This window comes from Aspergillus niger (assembly GCF_000002855.4).
Source record: "Aspergillus niger supercontig An16".
In the NCBI taxonomy this organism is placed as follows: domain Eukaryota; kingdom Fungi; phylum Ascomycota; class Eurotiomycetes; order Eurotiales; family Aspergillaceae; genus Aspergillus; species Aspergillus niger.
Genome location: NT_166531.1, coordinates 1218418 through 1235547, shown reverse-complemented (window position 1 = coordinate 1235547; position 17130 = coordinate 1218418). Strand labels below are relative to the sequence as shown.

The 17130-nt window shown below is 52.9% G+C and overlaps 11 protein-coding genes across 11 annotated transcripts; 4 read left to right on the top strand and 7 right to left on the bottom strand.

The window, feature by feature from the left end:
* Positions 1–13: 13 nt before the first annotated feature.
* Positions 14–924, bottom strand: An16g05520 (uncharacterized protein; the record flags this gene model as incomplete). The annotated part of the gene is made up of 4 exons (XM_001397823.1): positions 14–531; positions 591–725; positions 772–844; positions 907–924. The coding sequence occupies 4 exons, from the start codon at positions 922–924 to the stop codon at positions 14–16; spliced, it is 744 nt and encodes a 247-aa protein (XP_001397860.1).
* Positions 925–1021: 97 nt separating this feature from the next.
* On the top strand, positions 1022–2828 carry An16g05510 (uncharacterized protein; the record flags this gene model as incomplete). The annotated part of the gene is made up of 3 exons (XM_001397822.3): positions 1022–1809; positions 1870–2284; positions 2382–2828. 3 exons carry the CDS (start codon positions 1022–1024, stop codon positions 2826–2828), a joined length of 1650 nt encoding a protein of 549 aa, XP_001397859.3.
* Positions 2829–3042: 214 nt separating this feature from the next.
* On the bottom strand, positions 3043–5017 carry An16g05500 (hypothetical protein; the record flags this gene model as incomplete). Its single annotated transcript, XM_059745154.1, has 3 exons — positions 3043–4651; positions 4704–4782; positions 4855–5017. 3 exons carry the CDS (start codon positions 5015–5017, stop codon positions 3043–3045), a joined length of 1851 nt encoding a protein of 616 aa, XP_059604807.1.
* Positions 5018–5606: 589 nt separating this feature from the next.
* On the bottom strand, positions 5607–6112 carry An16g05490 (hypothetical protein; the record flags this gene model as incomplete). The annotated part of the gene is made up of 2 exons (XM_059745153.1): positions 5607–5932; positions 6010–6112. The coding sequence occupies 2 exons, from the start codon at positions 6110–6112 to the stop codon at positions 5607–5609; spliced, it is 429 nt and encodes a 142-aa protein (XP_059604806.1).
* A 208-nt stretch (positions 6113–6320) lies between these two features.
* Positions 6321–7606, bottom strand: An16g05480 (uncharacterized protein; the record flags this gene model as incomplete). Its single annotated transcript, XM_059745152.1, has 5 exons — positions 6321–6445; positions 6582–6809; positions 6992–7084; positions 7193–7265; positions 7334–7606. The coding sequence occupies 5 exons, from the start codon at positions 7604–7606 to the stop codon at positions 6321–6323; spliced, it is 792 nt and encodes a 263-aa protein (XP_059604805.1).
* A 679-nt stretch (positions 7607–8285) lies between these two features.
* On the top strand, positions 8286–9409 carry An16g05470 (uncharacterized protein; the record flags this gene model as incomplete). The annotated part of the gene is made up of 4 exons (XM_059745151.1): positions 8286–8334; positions 8397–8536; positions 8611–9003; positions 9053–9409. The coding sequence occupies 4 exons, from the start codon at positions 8286–8288 to the stop codon at positions 9407–9409; spliced, it is 939 nt and encodes a 312-aa protein (XP_059604804.1).
* A 402-nt stretch (positions 9410–9811) lies between these two features.
* On the top strand, positions 9812–11524 carry An16g05460 (uncharacterized protein; the record flags this gene model as incomplete). Its single annotated transcript, XM_001397817.3, has 4 exons — positions 9812–9985; positions 10039–10308; positions 10371–10572; positions 10632–11524. 4 exons carry the CDS (start codon positions 9812–9814, stop codon positions 11522–11524), a joined length of 1539 nt encoding a protein of 512 aa, XP_001397854.3.
* A 221-nt stretch (positions 11525–11745) lies between these two features.
* An16g05450 (uncharacterized protein) lies at positions 11746–12240 on the bottom strand (the record flags this gene model as incomplete). The annotated part of the gene is made up of 2 exons (XM_001397816.1): positions 11746–12056; positions 12126–12240. 2 exons carry the CDS (start codon positions 12238–12240, stop codon positions 11746–11748), a joined length of 426 nt encoding a protein of 141 aa, XP_001397853.1.
* A 363-nt stretch (positions 12241–12603) lies between these two features.
* Positions 12604–13260, top strand: An16g05440 (mitochondrial 37S ribosomal protein bS21m; the record flags this gene model as incomplete). Its single annotated transcript, XM_001397815.3, has 1 exon — positions 12604–13260. One exon carries the CDS (start codon positions 12604–12606, stop codon positions 13258–13260), a length of 657 nt encoding a protein of 218 aa, XP_001397852.1.
* Positions 13261–13391: 131 nt separating this feature from the next.
* Positions 13392–14732, bottom strand: An16g05430 (uncharacterized protein; the record flags this gene model as incomplete). Its single annotated transcript, XM_059745150.1, has 4 exons — positions 13392–13488; positions 13544–14382; positions 14458–14512; positions 14557–14732. 4 exons carry the CDS (start codon positions 14730–14732, stop codon positions 13392–13394), a joined length of 1167 nt encoding a protein of 388 aa, XP_059604803.1.
* Positions 14733–15130: 398 nt separating this feature from the next.
* Positions 15131–16849, bottom strand: An16g05420 (uncharacterized protein; the record flags this gene model as incomplete). Its single annotated transcript, XM_001397813.3, has 2 exons — positions 15131–16292; positions 16350–16849. 2 exons carry the CDS (start codon positions 16847–16849, stop codon positions 15131–15133), a joined length of 1662 nt encoding a protein of 553 aa, XP_001397850.1.
* Positions 16850–17130: the final 281 nt, after the last annotated feature.

Genomic DNA, 17130 nt, shown 5'->3' with positions numbered 1-17130 from the left:
CTCTGTTTCCCCTCTAGGCCATGCCCTGGGCCACCTGCTCCTGCCGCTCCTGCCACACATTCTTCCCGGAGCAGGAACACACCATCTTGTCATTATCCCACACCCCCGCGCTTCGAGCGATCACTCCCACTAGAGTGTCAGGGTCTTCCTGTCGAAAGGGCCCCTCCTGGCTCTTCGACACTACCATACTGCGCCCAATCATCTCCCACACCGCTACCGGGCGATCCAAAAATACATTGCCCCGGCCCTTGTCGTTCACTTCGACCGACCCAAAAATGCCGCGGGGTTCCTTGACTGGCTCGGAGCCCAGCACTTTAGCCTTGACGGCCTCCCAAATGCCTCCGGTGGATCCAGCACCCTGCGAGATATCTCCTGTGTCGCGTACCGTGGCATAATACTTGCCGGGAGTAAGGCCGTTGATCGTCAGGTCGACCAGGGTCATGTTGGAGGACACCTGGACCATGCGCGCCAGCCCGCGGATCTTGTTGGAGACGCTATTCGAGTGGGTTTCCAAGATACACACCGCGGAACCTGCAAAAGGTGCCATCAGCCTCGGTGTACTGCCTGGGATAGGCAGGTGATAGACATACTGTTGGAGGTGCCACTGCCTCGTAGAATGGCATCCCGTCCCGTAGCTTGGATAGCGGAGACAATCGAGCTGGGTGGTGCCGTCCCCTCGATGAAGACTAGCTGGTCCTTAAGGTTTGCCTCGACCTTGTTGATGCCTGACCGGTCAGCTCGAGCACAGGGTTGCAATGTGGATGCGCCTACCCTCCAACTTCTTCAGCGATGCAGAAACATCCTTGACGCAGCCTTCGCAGGTCATCGGGACCGCAAAGGTAGTCTAAGCGATTAGTTAGGCATTCCCCTCACGACGATGCATCGTCAACCCTGGCAAGAGCCCACCTGAAACGGTTCAATCATTTTGTCTGTATAGAAAGTACTACAAAACCAATGCGCATGTGAGTCACGTAGAAAGTAAGCAAAAAAGGAAGAGAAGCCGTGGATTCCTATGGAAGAAATGCCCCTCGAATGTAGTGATGCGGGACGAGGCGGGGACGCTTTGAAATCAACCCAATCGGGCTTAGTCACTCTACTCTCGCCGATAGCGTCATCCGACCAATCAACCATCGCTGTCTCGCCGCAATTCCGTCCGCGTCCAGCTTGTCTACAGCTGCTGCTTTGCATCCGGCAACTCTCTCCACAATCCCATCCATCCAATTGTCATTCGCTCCACGCCAATCCTGGCAATCGCAGCATGTCCTCCAAATCCAGATGGGCCACCGACGACGACCCCGAAACGGAAGCCATCCTCGCCCAGCGCAAGCGCGAAAAGGAAGAAAAGCGACGCGCCAAAGCCGAAAAACAGCGCCAGCTGGACGAGCAAGCCAAGCTCCAAGCTCAACAAGCTGAGACAGATAGCAGTGCACCGCCCACCAAGCGCCGCCGTCTATCAAACGATCACATCCCAGAACAACAACAACAACAAACACTATCTAACAACACCACCACCACCACAGCCAACAATGAACCCAACATCCTCACCTTCCCAACCCAAGAATGGGGACCCTGTCGAAACGTCACCAACTTCGAACGCCTCAACCACATCGAAGAAGGCTCCTACGGCTTCGTCAGCCGCGCCAAAGATATAACCACGGGCGAAGTAGTAGCCCTCAAGAAACTCAAGATGGACAACTCCCCGGACGGCTTCCCCGTAACGGGACTCCGCGAGATCCAAACCCTCCTCGAAGCCCGACACCAGAACGTAGTTTACCTACGGGAAGTAGTAACAGGCACGAAATTAGACGAGTACACCTACCTCCCTCCCCCTCCCTCCCTATCCCTCCAACCCAACTAACAAATCCATAGAGTCTACCTAGTAATGGACTTCCACGAACACGACCTCAAAACCCTCCTCGACGATATGCCCGAACCGTTTCTGCCCTCCGAAATCAAAACCCTCCTCCTCCAACTCCTCTCGGGCCTCAACTTCCTCCACGACCAATGGATCATGCACCGCGACCTCAAAACCTCCAACCTCCTGTTCAACAACCGCGGCGAGCTCAAAATCGCTGACTTCGGCATGGCCCGTTACTACGGCGATCCGCCTCCGAAACTCACCCAGCTCGTCGTGACCCTCTGGTATCGGTCCCCGGAACTCCTCCTGGGAGCAGAGAAATACGGCACTGAGATCGATATGTGGAGTGTGGGGTGTATTATGGGGGAGTTGTTGACGAAGGAGCCGTTGTTGCAGGGCAAGAATGAGGTGGATCAGGTTTCGAAGGTATATACACCACCCCACCCTCTTCCCATCTTTACAAACATCATCAACAATAGTAGGAAGAAAGTGAATTTGCTGACTGACTATGGATGTGGCTTAGATATTCGCCCTCACCGGTCCCCCCACACCCCAGATCTGGCCTGAGTTCAGATCATTACCAAATGCCAAGTCACTACGACTGCCGCCTACTACGTCTGCGGTGGGCGGAAACCCGCCTCTACTGCCGAGGACCAAGTTCCCGTTTTTGACCAATGCCGGGCTACATCTGCTCTCGTCGCTGCTGGCGTTGAATCCGGGTGTGCGGATGTCGACGAAGGAGTGTCTGGCACATCGCTATTTCAAGGAGGATCCTCGGCCGAAGCCGAAGGAGATGTTCCCGACATTTCCATCCAAGGCGGGCATGGAGAAGCGCAGACGGCGGGAGACTCCCGAGGCGCCGAAGCGGGGGCAGGAGGCTCCGAAGCTGGACTTTGCGAGTGTGTTTGGGGGTCAGAGTGGTGGGGAGACGGGGGAACAGGGGGCTGGGTTTACGCTACGGCTGGGCTAGTAGGGAGCCGGCTTTAATGTCTTGTAATGTGCATATAGAACCTCGTGTGATTCAGGCTTTGGAGCGAGACGTCTCGATATCCAAAATACCTGGAGGTATGATTTAAGATACACTTCCAAACTGAACAAGCAAGGTGTGATAAAGAACGTCACAGGTTAGGTAACTCATAAAGCGAAAAGAAGGCAGTGTCGACATAACTCACGTCAGCATGGACTCACGAAAAGTAGTGTCTGTCGATAGCCGGATATGTCATAAGGTACTCGTCCGAATCGCTGGTGTTATACTCGCGTCGGAACGGCCGAGTGCCACGTACCTGGACGGGCGTGCGCGGGCCAATGATCTCGGGGATATCACGCACTCTGGTCGACGAGTTGCGGTCGAGCCCTGGCCCACTGTACAAGCACCCATCACCGCTGAAGCTTCGCTCCGCTTTGGTGGCATTGTTCCCCCTATCCGGACGGAGATCGTTGGATTTGTCCACTAGGAAGTACTCGTCTCGCAATGCTAGCAGCGACGCCAGGTCGTCCTGAGACGATTGGCTGCGCAAGACCGAAGCATCGGCACTATGTTCACTCAGACGATCCTCTGCTCTAGCCGGGATTAAGGGGATATTTTCTGTCGAATCATTGCAGCGAACAGTGCGATTACCGGCTCCCTCCTGCACCTGTCCTGAAGTAACGCGCATATCAATGGTAATGCGAGGTATGTCACCACCATGATTCGACAACTCGAGGAATCCAGTTGATGGCGTTGCCGGGGAGTGGCTGTTGGTCGAATCCACTGCCCCTGGTGAGTGACTGGCTGAATGTCCAGCAATCTCGCAAGCTTCGTGTGTCACGTCCCGCTCTCTATCGTGGTTTTCACCCAACTCTAGCTTTTGGCACAGCTCCAAAGACTCTATAGCCAACTCAGCATCCGTAATTTGTGAGTTTGAGACGTAGGATGTCATGTTAGCGCTCGTCCCAACGGGTCTGGAGCTGCCAGTTTCGATGATTGGCACCGAAAGATTGCTTGGTCTGCTCGCGCTGGCTGCACCATCCCTGTCACTATCGACTGTTCCAGATGGCAACTGTGGCTCGGGAGTGCCACTGTTGGATGGAACAGGAGCTGTGATGCACAGACCCCCGGTCTCACTACCTGCTGCTTGCGAAAAGTACGACTCGCTAGGGTTGCGGGAGGGTGAGGTCGGATCCATTGGCTGAGAGTTGTCTCCCCCGGTGCCATCTGTAGACGCCACATTAGGAGACTCCGTTCCAATATCTTTATTGTTAGACGGCTTTGACGATTGAGCATTTGAGAACCTCAAATTAAGAGACTCCCCAGTTTCCCGATGAGGCACAACGGTTGACTCTGAGGAGACTGTACCATCTTCCCATACAAGTTGGCCCGGCAGACTTCGTAGATACCTGTCCATGTTGCCATCCGCCTCAGGCGGGTAGTTGCAGCTGATGCGCTGTAGGTCAGTACCAAATTCAACATCTTCCTCTGTACTAGCTTCTGACACAGTTGACGAGTAGAGCGTGCCCTGCTGGTCTGAGGAGCCCTTGGAATCTGTGGACGACCAAAGGCTAGGTATATCATCACTATGGCTTGCTGGAATGGGACGTCTGCGAAACCCGGGCCGGAAGGAAAGAAGACCCGAATTTCGAATGGACTTTTTGTGCAAGCTTTGCATCCAGCGAACCGACCTCGAAGGATTTGAGGGCCCAGCTGGATAGTAGTCACCCTGCGCAAGTGAAGGGTTGTGCCGCGGGTTTCGCGGATCGAAGACGGGGTAGTGGGCACTTTCTTCACAAGTGGGAGGTGTCGATGGTCTTCTAGTCCTTGATGCCATCTGTCAGCTTGCTATCTTGAAGGATCGTATGGTTCACCTACCTAAACGGGCGAAGAGACGAGAACGACAACGACTGGCGACGTCTGTTTCCGCCACTGCCTGAACCCTCAGGTTTCATGGCTGCGCGGTTCTAGTCCCTGATATTGACTCAGTGAATCAGAAGCTCCGAAGAGAAGTTGCACAGAAAGATACTTCGCGGAAGAATGATCTGGACAGTGGGGTCCACAGAGAGTAAATAATCAGCAGCAGGCGATTCCAAAGTACATCCGAGACGGATCATGCCGGGTGCATTTGCAATGTTGGACAAGGCAGGCATTGAAGTGAGTGGCTGCTTCTCTGCCTGTATTACCTGCATGGCGGTTTCCTGAAATATCACGGCTGTGAATGTGCAAACAAAGTGTCGGAAGTATACTTTGATTGGCCCCTCAATAGGTCATTACTGTAAGTACTATTTCAGTTTCGTAATGATGCTTCTCTCGCATCAGAGGTGAAGTCTGAGTGATGAGCACCCCAGATTGTTCAAGCTTTAAGGTTGTGCTGGCGAAACAAGCTTCTTGTTTGCAGTGATATTCAGAAGGTCAGGCTCGTTAAGCTGCAGCTGAAGGTAAGTCATTAATGACTCGTATTATCCTTTATACGAAGGTGTGTCTGATAGCTGACAGTTGCTGAACAATGAATAGTATTGGGGAGCTGCCACCGCCACACCAGCCTTCGCTTATGCCACACCCTCTGCCCAAGTACCCTCCACCTGCCCTTTGCCTGCGCTCCGCCTACGCCAAAAGATAGAGCTTGTTTTTTAGTATATGCAGAAATTCAAAGCCTACCGTTATCCCATTGGATTAAGATCCTGCTTGAGGCCCCGAGATGGTACCTGATATGTCAATCGGATGCCTTACACAAATAGTCTTGTCCAGGCAGCGACATGGATTAAAACAGCAGGGGCTTTAGAAGCAAGCATTACCTACACAAATAGGCGGAGGGTGTGGCGGTAGCAACTCCCTAGTATTATCACTGCTAACACGAGTATCACCAGTGGTACAAAGTAGATATGAACTTAGAACTTCTTCCGGAACATATACTACTATTACTAGTCGCATATACATGAAGCATTTTGCGGCATGTCCCAGCCGCTTGCCCCAGCCAAGGATGCTCACAGTCTTCCAGAGAGGCCACATGATATCCATAGATAAAGTAGCTCTTCCTGACATCTCTGTGAATGTAGGGAGACTCTTAACAAGGACCAGCTCAGTATCTGAAGTGAACACTAGTCCTGAAGCGGCAATAGTATTGGCCGGTCCTCATCAAAGCCCGGGTTATGATTACATGGTGGCAGTTTCCGCAACGTACCATGAAGGTTGTGGTGAATGAGCTCGACGCAGTCTGTGGCTAATGGATAATAGGTAGTACAAGGTGATACCGTGAAGCTCAGTCCATTAAGTTGGAGAGCCATGCTACCGGTAATCAAGCTATAACTAAGAGCACTTAAAACAGAGTGCTAGGAAGAATATTAAAAGTCCAGCGCTTCCTCTGAAGGTACCCCAGTATGCTAGGCCTGAGACCCGAGATGAAAGAGCAAAGTCCATCGGGTCACAACTCATATCAGACTATCAACAACCATATCTGCCCATAAGAGCTTTGAATGAAGGATCGGCCAGAAGTTATGTTGCAGTCAGACGCTCCTCGGGTGAGTATATAAATACCTTCTTGCATAACGGAGAGCACAAGTTCTCGTTCAGCCGGATCGGCATCGGGTTGAAAGACGTGCGAACTCTGATGCGAGGGTCTTCTTTGTACTAGGCGTTTGATTCTGATCATACCAGGAATCCTGAGCATCAGCATGAATGTATGATCCTTTCATCTCTCTGGCAAGAGACCCAGAAAGATAGTTGTAGTTGTCAATACTTCGTCTCTAAATCAACCATGGAACGGTGGATGCCCCTGGTAAATGAACGAAATGATCATGTAGCTCCACATGTCGCAAGCAAAGCTTGGGTCTTTCCCATGAAGACGCTCCGGGGAGCAAAATTCCAAAGGTGGATAGCCGGGTTGAGCCACGGAGTCGCCGACTTTCATGACCAGACCGAAGTCACCAAGATAAAAATCTTCTGTGCGTAAGTTTGCAGGGACCTCGATGGCCCGTACCAACTCTCCAGACTTCTAGAGCTTGACATCTGTAATGCGTTGCTTTAGTGGCGGAGTGAGTACTTCACATTTAGCACTCCTGCTAAGATTGTGAAGAGGCGCTATTTCCCAGATGCAGTTATTATCGCTCAATTCTTGACGACTATTCATCAGATAAATACGATATGAGATGTGTAGGGCAACTTACCGCGGTGCATAATCCCAGCGTTGCGAGGGGCTTCCAACGCCTTTAGCAATTGCTTCGCAGCTGACATGCGAGTACTGATAGCGAATGTTGACACTATATAATGGTCAAGGCACGGCCCCATCATAGGAAATACCATAGCCCTATGCTGACAATGGGTTTCCCTTTAGTAGAAAAGTGTCCAGATATGTCACAAGATGGGACCTATCCTGCACGCTGCGAACGATTTCATTCTGTATGCGTAGCTCGATGTCCACCGAGTCGCCAGCGGACAAAACTTTGACAGCAACATCCTTTTTTTTTTCCCCGGGAGGTTATGGGCCATCCAGGCAGTAGCAAAACTACCAGCACCGAGTTTGTGCTCAGATCTCTTTCATTGAGAATCTCTCCAAGGTGAATAGGATAGAAAACTTCTCGCAATTCCGTGGGATCATACTTTCCCCAAGGCTCAGCAGTCACTTCGATCTCGAGTTCTTCATCTTCTGTGCTCACAAAATCTCCGATGTCTTTCGTTTCATCGATTGCAAGTGTTTGCGCCGCGACGAAAGTACTCACAGTCGTTGAAGCTGGTCGCGCCATCGCCTTTAGGAGGTTTGACGGTGTTACTTCATTCGCCATATGTGTCCTTCATCTTTGCTAGTAGGCTGGCCTAGAGTTGCTTAGAGATATCGTGTCAAGATTTACGTATGTGAGCATTGTGACCCGGCACAGGGCAGGCACTATGCAGTGGTTGAAAATGGGTTGCACTGGCGATTGTGAGGAAATATCAAAGGCAAGTACGCTCTTTAAGAAATCAAGGACTCTGTAGATACTGCTATACTGAGCTTAGAGTGATAGTTATGTCTCACATAAACTACTCGCAGTGGTTCTACCTTGGTGAAGTATGAGTGAGACGCGTTCTAAACTGCCCGGCTTGGGACTCCAGTCTTTCACAAGATGGCCAAGCGGTCGGCTCTTTTGCAGTCACTGGAGGATTCACTTTAAGAGTACTAGGAGGTCTGGTACTTAATTCACTATACTGCGAAGTTCATGCTTGATCAAGTCTAGAATGGAGCCCAGTACAGCAGCGATGCATACAGAAAGTCTGCGGCGGGCGAGATGACGGGAGCGGAGCTAATGGCGGAGCTCGAATTCCTTCCGTTCTGTCAGCTCCTCCTGCTGTCACCAGTTCAAGCACCCGACAGATCTTCACCATTCGTGTACAAGCTACATTGGAAGCTCAATTGACTCTATATATTAATAGTTTTAGCTTGATCTTTATTTGACCCTCACTTCCAGTCCCCAAGTCTCTACCGCCATGGCCGCGAGCCAGGATGCCGTCTCCTTCGATGCGATCATCCAAGCCGGTATGACCGCCATTCCCCGACTCACCCATGCAGAGCGCTTGAGATTAACAGGCTTGATTCAGATCGCAAGAGAAGACGCAACGAAGAATTAGCGAACCAGCTCCTGAGCAAGAAGAAAACGACCAACACGGCTACGAAACCGACAGGGAAGACGCAGAATGTGAAACCGGGCAGCTTGGCAAGTCGGATTGGAGTAGCGAAGGTGAGGACAATAAGGACCTATGCAAGTCTGCTCATTCTTGTCGCAATACTGACTCGATATATCGCTCAATCCAGCGCTCCGTATCGGCTACTCTACCGGCCAAAACAACCCCTCCAATCCCAGCGCCCGCGCGACAAGGTGCCCGACAGAGCGCAAGGCCATCGAACAAGCGCCGCCCTGACGAAAACCGTCTCCTTTCTGCACTCAATCCCGAGAGCGGCCAGGCTAACGTGCGGAACGGAGGTGGATTGACGATCAAAGGCAAAGGATCCGGACCGTTTGTCGTCGTCGGTAGCAACTTCGCGCCAGGGACTACGGCAGCCGATATTCAATCAGCTCTGGAACCTGTTTCGGGCCGGATATTACGCTGCTGGGTCACTTCGCAACATCCTGTTGTCACAGCGGAGATTACATTTGCAGAGAGACAGGCCGCAGAGAGTGCCGTTGCCAACTTTCACAACCAGAGGGTAGGCTTGCTCGTCGCGATTTCTTCAGTGAACAATACTAATTGATCAGGCCGATGGTCGGATTCTATCATTCCACCTAAAGCAACCTGCGAACCCCGATTTGTTCGAGCGCTCCAATGCCCAGCCCGCCGTACAGAACTCCCAATCTTTCAGTGACCTCCGTGAGCAAGCGGACCGCGATCGCCGCTCTCATCGCTTGGCTGATGCAGCTGTCCAGGACGGACGGTGGGGATTCAATGATCAGAACCAGTCTGGCCAAGGCCCACCCAGGGGGAACAATCGCAGAAACCGGGGTAACCGGAAGGCAAGGGGCGGAGCACAGAATACTCAAGAAACTGGCCTTTATAGCGATCAGATGATGGTTGATGCACCACAGCAGAACCAAAGAAACCTAGGCAGGCGGTAATGTAGCCATTCGGCGGTTTCAGTCGGAAAAAGCGTTGTGGGATACAGGCCGTCCTGCGATCAGGCAGGATGGATCTACTTCTTTACGGATTACATGGTCCTGTAGTTACCTTGGCTTGTCACTGGATGGAGACCTGTACGATACGAAGGAATACATTGCTACCGAACGAAGACTTCAGTTTGGACGTAGACAGATAGAAACGCTGACTGGAGCGGATTATCGGCAGCTGATATGATAAGAACGCAATCACGTGTGCGGAAGTTTTGCGGAGAAGTTGGAGAGCTTCATCAGGAACATTTGCTGGATGTTGCATTTGAACCCTTCAAATGAGGGTCTCCCTAGCATTATCATACCAATTAAACATATGAAATAGCTCGCTACTCTCCTTCGAGCAATATCGAGATGAACCAGGCAACGAGGCGCGCCGTGAGGCAGCTCCTCAGAAAACATCCCAACCAGACCCTCTTCCTCAAATCGCAACGATGGTCCTCAACTACACCCGCATCTTCCACATCTACCTCTGAAACAAGAAAATGGTCGACACCGCTAGCGCAGACTCTTGCCAATGCGATCAAAGTACAACTCTCCTCCCATCATACTGGAACCTAATCTAATCAGCTCTCTACCAGGTAACCGGACCCGTTCCCATCGCCGCCTTTATGCGCCAGGTTCTCACAAACCCCGAAGGAGGCTACTACACGACTCGACCAGAAGGACACGGCGCAGTATTCGGCAAGAAGGGTGATTTCGTCACCTCCCCCGAGATATCGCAGGTATTCGGAGAACTGGTGGGGATCTGGACAATTGCGGAATGGATGGCGCAGGGACGGAAGCGCAGCGGAGTGCAATTGATGGAAGTTGGACCGGGGAAGGGCACATTGATGGATGATATGCTGCGAGTGAGTTTTCTGGCTGTCCCTGACTTGCTACACCCTAAAGTTACTGATACGGACGGAGGTAGACTTTCCGGAACTTCAAGATGTTCTCGTCGAGTATGGAGGCGATATATTTGGTGGAAGCTAGTGCTACGCTGCGGGAAGTACAGAAGAAATTGCTCTGCGGCGATGCAGTCATGGAGGCGACAGATATCGGACACAAGAGTACATGCAAGTACTTCGATGTTCCGATCGTTTGGGTGGAGGATATTCGACTGTTACCGCATGGTGAGAAAGATGAATAGCATACATGCGTATGAACACCCGGCTGACATATTGCACTACAGAAGAAGAAAAGACCCCCTTCATATTCGCCCACGAATTCTTCGATGCTCTCCCCATCCACGCCTTCGAATCCATCCCTCCCTCTCCAGAGAACCAGCCCGAACAGAAGGAAATCATGACTCCCACCGGTCCAGCGAAACTACACCAGCCCTTGAAACCAGCCAACACTCCCCAATGGCGCGAGATCATGGTCACCTTGAACCCGAAAGCCGTGGAGGAGAACATCGAAGGCGAGCCCGAGTTCAAGCTCACTCTCGCCAAAGCATCGACGCCTTCCTCTCTAGTTATCCCGGAGATCTCTCCGCGCTACCGCGCCCTCAAATCCCAGCCGGGATCCACCATTGAAGTCAGCCCCGAGAGTCGCATCTACGCAGCTGACTTTGCGCGCCGCATCGGCGGTGCGTCAGAGCCGCCCCGCACGGCCACAAAGGGCGCTGCTGCTTCTGCGCCGGCTCCCGCGAAGCGCGTGTCCTCCGGTGCTGCCCTGATCATGGACTACGGTACTCTCAATACCATCCCGATCAACTCGCTGCGCGGTATCCAGGAGCACAAGAACGTGCCGCCGCTGTCGTCGCCGGGACAGGTGGATGTCAGTGCTGATGTGGACTTTACGGCGTTGGCGGAGGCGGCCATCGAGGCGAGTGAGGGCGTGGAGGTGCATGGGCCGGTCGAGCAGGGTGATTTCCTGCAGGCGATGGGCATTGAGGAACGCATGCAGCAACTTCTGAAGAAGGTCGAGGATGAAGAGAAGCGTAAGACGCTGGAGACAGGGTGGAAGAGACTGGTTGAGAAGGGCGGCGGTAGCATGGGCAAGATCTACAAGGTGATGGCGATTGTGCCAGAGAATGATGGCAAGCGTCGACCTATTGGATTCGGCGGCGGACTTGTGATGTAGCTGCCGACACTGCCCACGTGTATATTATAGACTTGTAGACAATCAACCAAAGAACAACATGTATGATAGAGTCTTATTCTTAAATGCGCCAACCATGCATCTATCTATCCCTCACTCTTCAACCGTCTATTCAACCCAACTCAACCCACCAGTGAAAAGAACGAACAATAAATATAAATGGGTATCACCACCAAGCCAAACCCCCCCTACAGAATGGGATACTAATACTCCCTCCAAATATCCTCTACATAAGCCTCCGTCAACCTCTCATCAGGGCCATACTTCTCCTGCCACTGCACGAAGCCACCCTCAAGCACATACACCTCCTGCTTCTTACTCTCCTCCTCGCCGAGGACACGCTCGCGCTCCCTGGCATACCGCAGCGCGGCAGACGGCCCGCGCTGCTGGCTCAACGCGCAGTGGAAAACAACTTTCTCTTTGTCCGCTAGGGTGCGGATGAGTTCGGGGAGTCGGTAGTCTAATGAGGAGCTGGGGACCCAGGTGGAGGTGGTGATGTGGCCGCCGACGTGGTCTGGGATAAACATTCATTAATAATGGGGTTGGAGTGAGTGGATGAGAATTCATAGGTGGGTATACGCACCAGAGTCACGGACATCGATGATAGCAAGTTTGCTAGGCGTGGAGGTGGAGAGGAGGAGGGCTGAGAGGGCATCGCGGCTGATGCGGGGGAGGGTTGCGATGGTTATGGAGGACATTTTGGGTAGGTTTTGTATGAGGGTGGGTATGAAATCAGGTAGAAGTCAAGTGTAGAAAAAGGGATTTGTATGTTCTGCTTCTGCAGAACTACAGGTAGTGAAATTAAGTCCTTGATAGCTGATCGCTGTCCGTATACTACAGTCTGTCAAGCGGAGTCGACGGCGGAATCAACCACAGTCACGTGCCCGCAGATTTCCGATCCGCAACGCAACGGCGAGATTTATCCATATCCATCAATTCCCTCGACGCCTGTCCGCCTCCACCACAGCTTCCAGCCAGGCCAGGACGGTGATACCCTGGGGGAAACACACATCTACAGCTACCAATTGATTAGGATTCAAAGAATCCTACCCACCATCACCATGGACATGCGCGCCCTATCCCGCAGCCTCCTCCGGTCGAGGCCAACAACATCGATCCTCTACAAGAACCAGCTCCCAGCAGCACGAATTGGCCTGCGCTTCTCCTCGGAATCTTCCTCCCCATCCAACAAGAACAACAACACCACACAATCCCCTGCTCGCCAAACACAACAACCCTCCTCAACCTCCACACCAACCCAAAAGCCCACCGACTTCGACCAAATCCTCAACAAGCTCAACTTCAACAACACCACCACCACTACCACTCCCACCCCCGCTGCTGCCTCCGGCACCACCACTACCCGCGCCTTCAACGACAGCCTCTCCCTCTCCCGCGCGGTAGGCCTCTCCGCCGAGACCGACAGCCTGCGGACCGCTACATCCCTGCGCAAGATCGATCTGAAGCTTGGTCCGACGCTGGGAAGACAGGTGACGGTTGAGCCGGAACGGGGGATGGATTTGCCTGCGGCGTTGAGGTCCCTGGGCACGGTTATTTCGCAGAATAAGATGAGGCAGTCGTTGGCGAAGCAGAAGTTTCATGTTAGGAAGGGTATGGTTAGGAAGCAGTTGCGCATGAAGCGGTGGAGGAACTTGTTCAAGTATTCGTTTGGGGCGACGGTTAAGAGGATTCAGAAGATTAGAGGGCAGGGGTGGTAAATTATTGTTATCCCCGGAGGGGTTTGTATAGAAGGGATGGGGTGGGATAAAAGGGTCATATTATTGTGTATTATACTATGTGTATTGCTGCATGTCTTTGTGTTTTGATTGGTTTTATATGTGTCTTGAATCTACATGAATGGTAGTATATCTGCATCTTGCGTCTGCATCTGGCTTTTGTTTGTATCTCCGTCTATCCAGGCAAAGTCGTCAGCATCAATCATACATCTATATATACACTCATCAATCCCTCTTCCCACTCATATACCCTCCATACCCATACCCTCCTACACTACTACCACCACCGGTTCCTCCCACAGCAGCAGGCGAATACCCTCCATACCCATTCATCCTCACCCCATTCCCATTCGCCCCGAACCCCTTCCTACCACCACCACCAGTCACACCCAGAATTCCCTCTCCCCGTCCCCGTCCACGTCCATACACCCTCTCCCAATAAACTGCCGCAACAGCCCCAACGGCCGCAGCAAACCCAAAGAACATCAACCTGGAGAACCAGCCCCCACAACTTCCCTCCTCCTCCCCATACCCACCATCAGAAGAAGGCCACCCAATCCCCCTCCCCCCCTCCACCCACTTGACACTAAACCGAAACGTCAACGGCTCACCCCTCACAACCTTCGTCCCATGTCCCTCCGTCCAAGGCTCCCTCGCCCCACGATTATCAAACTCGGGCACACTGTACGCCGTGCCCGCAACAACATATTCCGGGTCCTTGCGCTTCTTCTTCTTCTCCGTACTAGCCATGTTATGCACAAGCACGTTCATATCCGTCCATATGTGCAAATGGCTTAGCTGCAGAGTGCCCTGGATGGCGAAGGTGATGGGCGTGTAGGCTTGTTCGCCGGAGGCGTCAATGGTATCAATGATGTCGATATCCGGAGAGGATGAAGAGAGAAGGGGCGCAGTGGGGACGCGACATGTCATGGGGACGTCCGAGTGGACGTAGTACTCTAGGAGATGGTAGAGTTCATCGGGGAGGGAGGCAATGGTGCATGTTAGAGTCTGTTCGGCGACGCCGTAGTGCAGGGATAAGGGTTGGGAGGTTTCGTTGCATGTTGGAAAGGGGATGTATTGGAGGTTGCCGAGGGGGTCGGTGATCTATTTTATCAGTATGATTTGTTAGTTGGTTTGAGGTTTTGCGGTTGGGGTCATTGTGGATGTGGGTGGCGTTACGTGTTCGCCGGAGTCACTGTTGCCAATTGCGTTAGTACGTTGTTCTTTAAACAGACTATTGGGTGGGGTTATGAATGGAAAGAGAGGAGAGAGGCTTACATCGTCCGGTTCAGACATGTCACTGGCACAGCTTGGCCATAAGTGTAGCCTGGATTTGCTGTTGCGCGTTGCTCGTTGCTGGATCTCCCCGCTGCGGTGGATGTGTGGAGGAAGAGGAGACTCAATAGTCCATAGTGATAGATCCGATGGAGGGGTGCCCTTTCAGGAACGGGCATTATGAATAATAGGAGAAATAAATAATTGATTTTGAGCTCTCGCCGGCCAGCGCAATGGATTTTCGCGCGCTGACGAGGTAGGAGGTGGGTTTTGATGGTCAGGAGAAGCGGCGTGGTCGGCGCCGCGGTAAGGAGACGGACCCTTTTTGGTTTCCGCTGTGACGACTTGGAGTCTATTTGGACTGCATGTTCAATGCGAGCTTGCTACGTTGATGCCCGTGGATTTAATGCTACTGACTGCGCTTCTACATCTTTGCTTTATGACGTTCTTTACTGTCTACGGTCAACATGCCCAACAGTAGCTCATTGCTAACTCATAATTAAGGATGACACTCGTGGCTTCATCAAAATGACTATGTACTCTTTTTGCTTAATCAATCCCTTTTCGTATCCAAAATTTACGCCAGGTTGGCCTTCTTCTTGAAGGCAAGCAGCAGACCGCTGGTCGACGCATCGTGGTCCGAGCCGGCATCCGCGGTCTCCAACTCCTTCTGGATCTTCTTGGCAAGCACCTTGCCCAGCTCCACACCCCACTGGTCGAAGGAGTTGATGTTCCAGATGGCACCCTCGGTGAAGGTGAGGTGCTCGTAGTAGGTAATCAAAGCTCCCAGAGTGGAGGGGGTGATCTTCTGGGCCAGGATGGAGGTCGTCGGGCGGTTGCCCAGGAAGGTCTTGTGAGAGACCAGGTTCTCAGGGGCACCCTCGGCCTTGACCTGCTCAGGGGTCTTTCCGACCATCAGAGCTTCAGACTGGGCCAGGAAGTTGGAAGCCAGCATGCGCTGGTGCTTGCCACCCTCAACGGGGTTGTGCGACTCGGCGGCCATGATGAAGTCGGAGGGGATGAGCTTGGTACCCTGGTGCAACAGCTGGAAGAAGCTGTGCTGGGCGTTGGTGGCGGGCTCACCGAAGAGGATGGGGCCGGTGGTGTACTTGACATACTCGCCGGTGCGGGTGATGGCCTTGCCGTTACTCTCCATGGAGAGCTGCTGCAGGTAGGCAGGGAAACGGTGCAGGTACTGGTCGAAGGGGGCCACCAGGTGGGTCTGGGCACCGAAAAAGTCGCTGTACCACACGCTCAGCAGACCACCGAGGACGGGAATGTTCTGCTCCAGAGGAGCCTCACGGAAGTGCTTGTCCATGGCGTGAGCACCGGCCAAGAACTGGTGGAAGTTGTCGTAACCGATGTACAGAGCGACGGACAGGCCGATGGCGCTCCAGACGGAGTAACGACCACCCACCCAGGACTCGAAACCGAACATGTTCTTCTTGTCAATGCCGAACTTGGTGACCTCCTCCTCGTTGGTGGACAGGGCCACGAAGTGCTTGGCAATGTGAGAGTCCTCCTTGGCAGTCTCGAGGAACCACTTCTTCGCCGTGTTGGCGTTGGTGGTGGTCTCTGCGGTGGTGAAGGTCTTGGAAGCGATCAGGAAGAGAGTGGTCTCGGGGTTGGAGTTCTTGAGGGCCTCAGCGATGTGGGTGCCATCAATGTTGGAGACGAAGTGCAGCTTCATGTCGGGGGCACCGTAGGGCTTCAGAGCCTCGGTCACCATGACGGGGCCACTAGTTGTGAGGTTAGTAACGGCATTCGACTTTGATAGCGTCAATTGACCGACTTACAGGTCGGAACCACCGATACCGATGTTGATGACGGTGTCGATCTTCTTGCCAGTGTAACCCTTCCACTCACCACTGCGCACCTGCTCAGTGAACTCCTTCATGTGCTCCAGAACGGCGTTGACGTCCTCAACGACGCTCTTTCCGTTGACCTGCATGGGCTCGTTGGAGACATTGCGCAGGGCGGCGTGGTAGACGGCACGGTCTTCGGTGAAGTTGATGTGCTCACCCTTGAACATGGCATCACGGAGCTCCTCGACATTGGCTTCCTTGGCCAGCTTGACCAGCAGAGCCAGAGTCTCCTCGGTGAGGAAGTTCTTGGAGAAGTCGAAGAGGACCTCGGAGTTGTCGACGGTGTTCTTGAAGGTGCGGCTGAACTTCTCGAAGCGCTGGGGGTCCTTCTGGAAACAGTCCTTGAGGACAATGTTGCGTCCGACGGAGTTGTGGTGCTCCTGGAGCTCCTTCCAGGCGGAGAGTTCGGTGGCCTGCGAGAAGCTGGGCATTGTGGTGGATGGGTATAGAGCTCTGACCGAAGACGGGAAAGTGTTAGCGCGGGGCACAAACAGAGGGGGACTGGTGAAGACGAAGCTGAGATGGAGCTGGGATAGGGCAGATGCTCACCTTAAACTTAAAAACAGATGAAACTCGGAGGGAATGAAGAAGAAAGCAGCGAAAGGGAAGAGGGGTAGCCGGGAAGAATTGAAGGGGAAGAAGAATAGTAATTAGAGAGCGGGAGTCGCGGAGGGGAGAGGAGAGCAACAAGAGCAGAGAGACAAGACAAGGT